At 41.7% G+C, this 8,409-nt stretch overlaps 1 protein-coding gene across 2 annotated transcripts in view; it reads right to left on the bottom strand.

Annotated features, from left to right (window-relative positions):
- Positions 1–6,358: 6,358 nt before the first annotated feature.
- LOC116041172 overlaps positions 6,359–8,409 on the bottom strand; it is a 12,162-nt gene continuing 10,111 nt past the window's right edge. For both annotated transcript variants that reach the window (XM_031287061.2, XM_031287062.2), the window contains 2 exons: positions 7,038–7,118; positions 6,359–6,946 (listed from right to left, as the gene is read on the bottom strand). In XM_031287061.2, coding sequence (XP_031142921.2) covers positions 6,584–6,946; positions 7,038–7,118 — 444 coding nt within the window. In that variant the 3' untranslated portion in view covers positions 6,359–6,583. The remainder of the gene's footprint in view (positions 6,947–7,037; positions 7,119–8,409) is intronic.

Genomic DNA, 8,409 nt, shown 5'->3' with positions numbered 1-8,409 from the left:
ATAAACGAGATAAACATGTCCGTGTACATGAATCAATAGATTAAATAACGTGACCATTTCACGAACTGCTGTGAGATGGGGTTGACATAAACAGCTCTACTGTCAGTTAAAATATCTATTTGTAAATATCATCCTAAGTACTTTACTGCTATCAATGATGAATTGAAAAAATAATAACCACAACAACAACAACATCATCACAACAACAACGAGTATTACAGTTTTTTCTGATGGCTTAGGCACATTTTTTGTAACTATTGGCTATTTTTGCAAAACTCTACACACAAATAAGAAAACCTTTCACCAAATCAGCAAAACATTGTAGTTGTCTTGCAAAAGCTAATAAACCTTGCTTAACTCTTCAAACCTTCATAAAAATGGTATTTTCATATCAAACAGTTAACACAAGCGATCACATTAATAAGCACGCAATGCACCAACTACACACTGATGGCATGAATAAAGAACACATCTGGCTTTTGCTTTCTCTGTGCACAAGGTAGGCTATGTCAGTTTGAGGTCATACTTTTGTCATAGTTCTGTAAACATACAGGGATCCAAACTTCAAGTATTGGTGTTTATTTACACACATCAAAACAAACACAAGTGTTTTTTCCAAGTCAAAACACAAAATAGTAATTTCACTGAGAAGAAAAAAAAAATCAGTCTACATCGGGTCGTCTCTCTGGGTCCGGCCACAAAATTTCATCTACATCACACGCAATGTCCTCTAGTCCAAGGCACCGGGGAAAATATCTTGGAATGCCGTATCCAGCCCTGACATGATGCCTGGTCAATATCCCCACATGCCTCCTCCATTGCCTGTAAAAGGGCTATGTGTTGATGGGGATGACGGTCATAGACCTTCCAGCGCCAGGCAGAGAAGAACTCTTCAATTGGATTCAAGAATGGAGAGTATGCAGGGAGGGTGAGTACAGTGAAGAGTGGGTGATCTGTAAACCAGTTGTGGACCAAAGCAGCCCTATGGAAATTAACATTGTCCCATATGATGACGTATCTGGTCTGCTCTGGTCTCTGAACATTAGTGAGCATGTCATGTAAGGTGTCCAGGAATGTAATGATGTGTGCAGTGTTATATGGGCCTAGGGTTGCATGATGGTGAACAACACCATTTTGACTTATAGCTGCACACATAGTTATGTTACCACTACGTTGTCCTGGGACATTGATTTTGGCACGGTGTCCAATAATGTTCCTGCCACGTCTCCTTGTTTTAGTGAGGTTAAAACCTGCCTCATCCACAAAAAGCAGCTCATGACCCATGGCATCTGCCTCCAGCTCCATCACTCTCTGGACAAGACAAAACAAATGCAGCATAGCAGGCCCATGCACAGCACTACATTATGCACTTCCAGATTCAGTACCAATGATACTATAGCTTACCTGCACATAGTCATATCGCAGTTGTTTCACACGTTCACTGTTTCTTTCAAAAGGGACTCTGTAGATTTGTTTCATTCGGATTCTGTTGCGGGCAAGTACACAAGATAATACAGAAATGCTCACATTGTGTATGTTTTGGAAGGTGGTGTCATCCTCAATTATGCGTTGCTGTATTTCTCGTAGCCTTATGGAATTATTTGCAATCACCATATTGACTATATGGGTCTCTTCTTCCTCTGCCCCCAGCATCTGTACATCTAGCAATTCTGTAAAGTAACAATTTCAGTATTTTTACATGTATGGTATTGTTGTGTTTCTCATTAGAGTATGGCAGTGCTACAAAACTTAGGGCAAAGTGACTGTTCTAACCGATTCTCATTTCAAAATTTCCTTATGATGCTTGCTACAGTGTAGTGGCTCAAGTTAGGCTGAACCCTTTGGCCAGCTTCCCTCAGGGTCATTCCATGGTTGATTACATGGTCCACTATTGTAGCTCTGATGTCATCAGTAATTCTATTTCTTACTCTTCTTACCCTTCCTCTTCCCCCTCCTTGTCCTCCTCTTGCTCCTCCTTGTCCTCTTCCTCTGACTTCACCTCCTTGTCCTTGTCGTCCTCTCCCTCTCGCTTCTTCACCTCTGCGTCCTCTTCCTCCTCCTCTTCCTCCTACTTCTTTACATCCACGTCATCTTCCTCCTCCTCTTCCTCCTACTTCTTCACGTCCACGTCCTCTTCCTCGGCCTCCTCTAATTCTCACTCTTCCTCCTCCGTCCACAGCTCACCTGTGGCTTATTTATAGTGCTTAGGCTGATTGCAAAGTTAACTAATTATCTAAAACAGTTTTCACATGTGACAGTGTGCCAGACAGTTGGCAAAATAGTGTAAATAATAGCCATACATGTGTATAGTTTTGCTAGGAGTGTGTTGATTATTTGGAAAATGAGTGTAAAGCAGTGGATTGTACCTAGAGTTTTGCAAAGTGTGTGTTACAAAACTGAGTGCAAAGCAGTGTTTGTGCTTTTAGTTTTGCAAACTCAGTGAGTGGTTTTGCTATAAGTATTAATAGTTTTAGAAATTGTGCTATGACAATCACGGTTAGGGTTTAAGCATTCAGAAAACACTAACAGATATCTGATTTAATTTCAGGAAACGTTCTTAATGATTTCGCCATTAAAACTGCCTTTAAAATTACAACATGACTGCATTAGATAAAAATCTTTTAGGTATTCAAAAATTACAACTTAGAAGGACGCAACGGTCAACAGGAAGCAAGTAAAAGTAGCAATACTAGAGTTGAGCCGGATACTCGGCTGAAACGAGTATCCAGTACGGATAAAGCACTTTTGCCGAGTACGAGTATTATACAAGTAATACGAGTCAATATCTGTGCTCGGATTGAATAAAAATCCTCATTGGGTAGCTGACTGTGTCTGCGTTCTGTGATAGGCTAGTCGTCACAGCGCCCCTCCCCTACACACATACAGATTTATTGTGTTGCTGTGTCCCGCTCTGCTCACTCACACACAGAACAGCTCTCTCTCCCTCTCTCTCTCTCTCTCTGTCTCTCCCTCAGTCACTCAGGTTCGCGGGTCTTTTCCGTTAACGTTTAGGGTTTCTTCAGCTTCAGGTTTGTTTTTTACTTCGGTTTGTAGTACTTACTTATTAACCAGTAGAGTTCTGGTAAACGTGGGGTTTGTTCAGACGTGGTGCTTGGTAGAATGTGACTCGCGTTGCGTCTCTGCCTGTCGGAGATGTTTTTTCTTTTTTAAATCGTCGGCTGGCTCTAACCAGTTTTTTTTACTTTACACACTGAGTGTCTGACACTTTCTTGCTGTATTTCATAAAAAAAATAAAGGAAGTAGTGGTATAAAGCTATATTACAAATTAATTAGCCCCACACACACACACACACACACACACACACACACACACACTCTCCCTCTCTCTGCCGGTCATCAGAGTTTTTTTTTTTTTTTAAACCGTCTGCTGGTTAGGCCCCGCCCAGATAATTCATATGGTTAACAGATACAGATACAGATAATGCTGTACTCGCTCATCCCTAAGCAATACAGTGTAGAAGTACTTTTCCTTTTTTTATACAAGTAAACATTCTGCATTCAAATTTGTACTTACTTTACTTAAAACCCAGAAGTATTCATCGCAACATATTTAAAAAGTAAGAGATAGGGTAATTCTTTACTAGCCCCACAACAGGGACATTTGCAGTGTTACAGCAGCAAAGGGGATAGTGCAAACAGTAAAAAAGCAGTTAACAGTAAGGGGGATATTTAAAAATTCAACAGACTTAAAGGTTGAATAATTAAAATATATAATATATATATATAAAATATTGAAAATTATATTGCACAGATAAGTAAACCTTGATATTGCACATGAGCGAGTTGTCAGTTTTGGTAAGTAGTGTACTTGGAGCAGTGCTGATTATAAAGTGTGACAGCAGTAGGAAGGAAGGATCTGCGCTTTCTCTCCTTCACACAGCGCGGCCTGTCTACCTGCTGAAGGAACTGCTCAGTGCTGTCAGAGTGGACTGCAGGAGGCGGGGACATGTTGTCTATAGCTTGGCTATCCTTCTCCTTTCTCTTCCCAAATCCACTGGTTCTAGTGGGCATCCCAGGACATAGCTGGCCTTTCTAACCAGTTTGTTTGGTCCCTTCCCGTCAGCAGTTGCGATGCTGCTCCCTCAGCAGACCACAAGATGGCTGATGCCACCACAGAGTCAAAAAAACATCCTCAGGAGTGCCCCCTGAACTCCAAAAGACCAGAGTCTCCTCAGCAGATAGAGTCTGCTCTGTCCTTTTTTGAACAGTGCATATGTATTTTCTGTCCAGTCCAGGTCCAGTTGATTGTTCAGAAGAACACCCAGGTGCTTATTAAAAAAAAAGCAATCATTATGCAGAAAGGACTATTTCAGAATAATATAATGTGTATTATATCATTGTATTATAATTACTTATGCATTAATCACATTACTGTTACAGCTGATAAGGGTGGGGCTAATTGTAATTATTTTACGTACTGCTGGGTAGCTTGTGAATTTTTCTCCCCAAGATCAATAAAGTTCTATCTTAAACTATAATAACAGATGATACACATCGTAATTCATGTGTTGATTATGTATTGTAGCAGTTGGGGGTTTGGTGCCAATATATATATTGTACACACACACTAAGTGTGTGCATTCATCTACAGTATGATGGAAGTTTTGGTCACTATTAGAACATTGTACATTGTATTCTGCGAGTAAAGAGGTAGTAGTAGTAGTACAGACAGTCTTTTCTTCCTGCTGCATCTGTGTTCATAACATGAAGATGTTCCCCCTCTGCTGCTGCTCATCCAGTACTACAGGCAGCCTTCCATCTCTGCTCCAATCATCTGGGACCTCTCTGAAAAGTTAAGATTCATATTGTTACCACAGAGGGGTAGGCCTAGTAGTTCCATGCAGAAATTACTAAAAAAAACAGTTTTAGATTCAAGCAACTCTTCAAGCTTATGATATGTATCATTAACCTTCTATATTTCCCTGTGCAAGAATTACTAAATCATTATTAAAGGGCAACTATTATATAGCATTTTCAGGATTATACTTGCATTTTGTGTTTGTACTAGAACATTTGTACGTGCTTTAATGTTTAAAAAACACTTTATTTTTCTTACACTGTCCATGGCTGCTGCACATGTATTCACCCTCTGTATGAGACGCTCTGTAGGAGCGCCTGTCTCTTTAAGCCCTCCTCCCGAAGAAGCCCAGTCTGCTCTCATTGGCCAGCATGCTTCCTGGAAACTCTGGAGCCTCCACTCTGTGTTTCACAAGGGGGTAGCGAGCATCCGCAAAGCGCACCTCCTATGGAGACACTTTGATGCTAATAAGCCATCACCTGCCGTTATATAAGCTCTTTACTGCTGCTTTTGTTTTTAAACTCTCATTAGGAAATGAACTGATTGCAACACAAATATTACTACTACCTGAGAATGACAGTGCTAAACCAGGGTTTGAAACGAGTGCTAGAATATCCTACTCAACTAGAAGTTTGCTTGGCTTACATATAGTAGTATGATTTATTGGGGTGAAAACTACTGAATGACTACTGCATGAAGAGTATGACAGGTTACATTAGGGTCATCTTGAGGTTCAAAAGGAACAAAGTCAAATTAAGCTGCAAGCAGCGATGAACAGGTCCTCGCTAGGGTTGGGCATCATTTGGATTTCTGGAGAATTCTGATTCCAATTCCGATTCTTCCTTTCGATTCCGGTTCTTTGAGGGGTGGAGTTGAAACGGGTCACATGCCTATTTTCACAAATAAGAGGAACGTTTTATTTTGATTCAATGGTGGTTTGCAGTGTCACCGGGCTTTTTCAATGTAAAATAAAGCCACACAAGAGCTCCGCTTACTGTGTGCTCCATGGCAGCAACACAACAAGCGCCTGGTCGCTTCGGAAACCAAAACTTGCGCATATTAAATTGGGAAGCAATGATCGGATTTGAAACCAAATCCTCTAAACGATTCCAACAAAGAAACGATTCTACTGGAATCGTAATTTTTGAAATGATTCCAAGTAGGAATCGGTTCTCGATGCCCAATCACGGTCCTCGCCCCTCCCAGAAATGGGATTTATTTCAAATTGTGCATACGGCCTCAGAGGAGCACGGGAAAAAACTGAGCCGAGTTTCCTCTAATTCAGAATAACTGTTTGGCAAGATATGCAACACTCCCAGTTTTGACCGCCACCAATATTAAGTTGGTCCGCATTTTTTTAACTATCAAAATTCTTTCGATAAGTTTTTGTCATGAGAGTCCATTGTAACTCCACTCTGCCATTCCAAAAAGAATGCTTCACTAAAAGTATATTTCTATCAAAGTAGAAATATTGATGTTACTTCACAACTAACTTTTACTTTACTTTGTACTTTCAAGTTACACAAAAAGCCAGAACACTCTTTTCACACACATTTACAGTCTATGATGGTATCATTGTAAAAAATATTTATTTTTGCTTGCATCACCAAATCTAAAACATATTTATACACATTTACATTATACTCCTGTTGATATGAGGTAAATTAGACATAACATTAAGCTAGCAGCACAGTGAATGATGTACTTGAACACACAGGTCATGAATAACAGGATTTTAGTATTGCTAAATCGCATTGGTTTTAATCAATTTTTCTGTAGAAATATCTGCATATCCGCCTGTTCTGGTAGAATGTGTGACCCGTCTGGGCTGATTGTGTCCCCTGCTGTGGAACACACTCTCTCACGAGAAGCAGACGATGCTTGGATACACAGGTATGAGTTGGAGAGCTGAGACAGGAGAGGTAGCGAGTCCCGTCTCTTCCACCACCAGGCCAGAGCGTCCTCTGATGTGGGCACGGCCGGCAGGTTTCTGTACAGCTGGATTTCTCTCTGGACTCGTTCAGGCATTGGGGTCTTTTCTGCTGCTGTAACGCTCTTCAGAGCCCTGTCCTCCTCTTCAAAAAGCTCCTCCAGGCCCGTTAGCCTCGGCCTTTTGGGACACAGAGTCTGGCAAATGGAAATGAAGCAAAAAGAAATTGTTTGGCAAGACATCTTGGATTAAATATGACAAGTGTTTGTGTCATGTTGTTGTCATTACCTCATCTGAAGACAAATTTGGCTCAAATTCATCATCAGCATCACTGTCCAGCAAAAGTCCAAGTCCCTCCTGATTTGACATCTGAAGAAGAAGAAGATAAAGAAGAAGACATGCCTTTATTTATCCCGCAAGGGGAAATTCACATTTTCTACTCTGTTGGTACAGTTGCAGTTACACACATTGCACCCAGGCCTGAAATACACACACATGCACAGAACCTATACATGCACTAACGGAGAGATGTCAGAGTGAGGGGGCTGCCCATGGATGAGCGCCCCGAGCAGTTGCGGGTTCGGTGCCTTGCTCAAGGGCACCTTGGCAGTGCCCAGGAAGTGAACCTCTCCAGCTACCATCCAGTGCATTGGTCCGTGAGGGGGTTTGAACTAGCGACTGGATTTGCCATAACCAATCGCTAAGGTTTGGTCCACCACTAATGGAGCTGGAAAATCAAACTTTTCCCGAACCCTGTGGGGAGGAGGGCCTCATCTTCATGGCCACCAACAAAACTCAGCAAATACTGTTCTTGCTCGGGCTTTAACTTCTGGATATTCGGCAGTGTTGCCACAACGGACCGAATGGCTTCGCTCGCATCTTTCTAGCGCACGTCCTCAACGTCATCGTTCTCAGCCACTCCCTCTGTTCGCTGATTGGACCGCCAAATATTTGGCCGGAGAAAACCCAAGAATATACCGCGAACCCAGACGGAGTACTGAAGGGAAATGAAAATTGAGCCGAAGTACGTAGGAGGGCAGAGCCTGGCTAACCTTTGTCATCCGATCCTGCCAACTGTTGTGGGAGTCGTGATAAGTTACTGCTTATTAAAACTAACTCAACATTTTCTGATTGTGCGGCTTCACAACAAAAGCTTTCAAATAACAAAATAACAATGGGATTTTACTGTGAAGAAGTTATAGGAAATCAAATGTGTTTATCAAGGAATTAGCACAGCTTTGTTAGCGGCTAGTCTTCAATAAAACCAAGGGGCTGAAGCACAGCTGAGAGCCGCTGTCGCCGCTACTCTCTCCTCAACAAAGAGCGTCTTGTACGGGCCCTGCCACCATTCAAAAAATAAAGAAAATATAAAGAAAGTGTCATTTTGGATGCACCTGTTGCGCGGGAACAACGTTATAGTCGCGTGGGAAAATATCGGGTCACTATCCGATCGGGCAGGTCGCATTGAAGAGTCAAGGGTGGACACAGCTGAGTTCCGATCTGGTGCATCTGTTCACAAAAGTTACACTGAAAAGACGAGTGTAACTCCGGCCATGGATAAGTCCAAAAACGGAGAAAAAGGCCAACATGTCACCTCATAACCTGAAGCTTTGAGTTTACAGAGACAAAAAAAACAACTTAAACTTAACTAAACTTAACT

This window comes from Sander lucioperca, chromosome 5, assembly GCF_008315115.2.
Source record: "Sander lucioperca isolate FBNREF2018 chromosome 5, SLUC_FBN_1.2, whole genome shotgun sequence".
In the NCBI taxonomy this organism is placed as follows: Eukaryota; Metazoa; Chordata; class Actinopteri; order Perciformes; family Percidae; genus Sander; species Sander lucioperca.
This window is presented reverse-complemented; position numbering and strand designations above follow the sequence as displayed.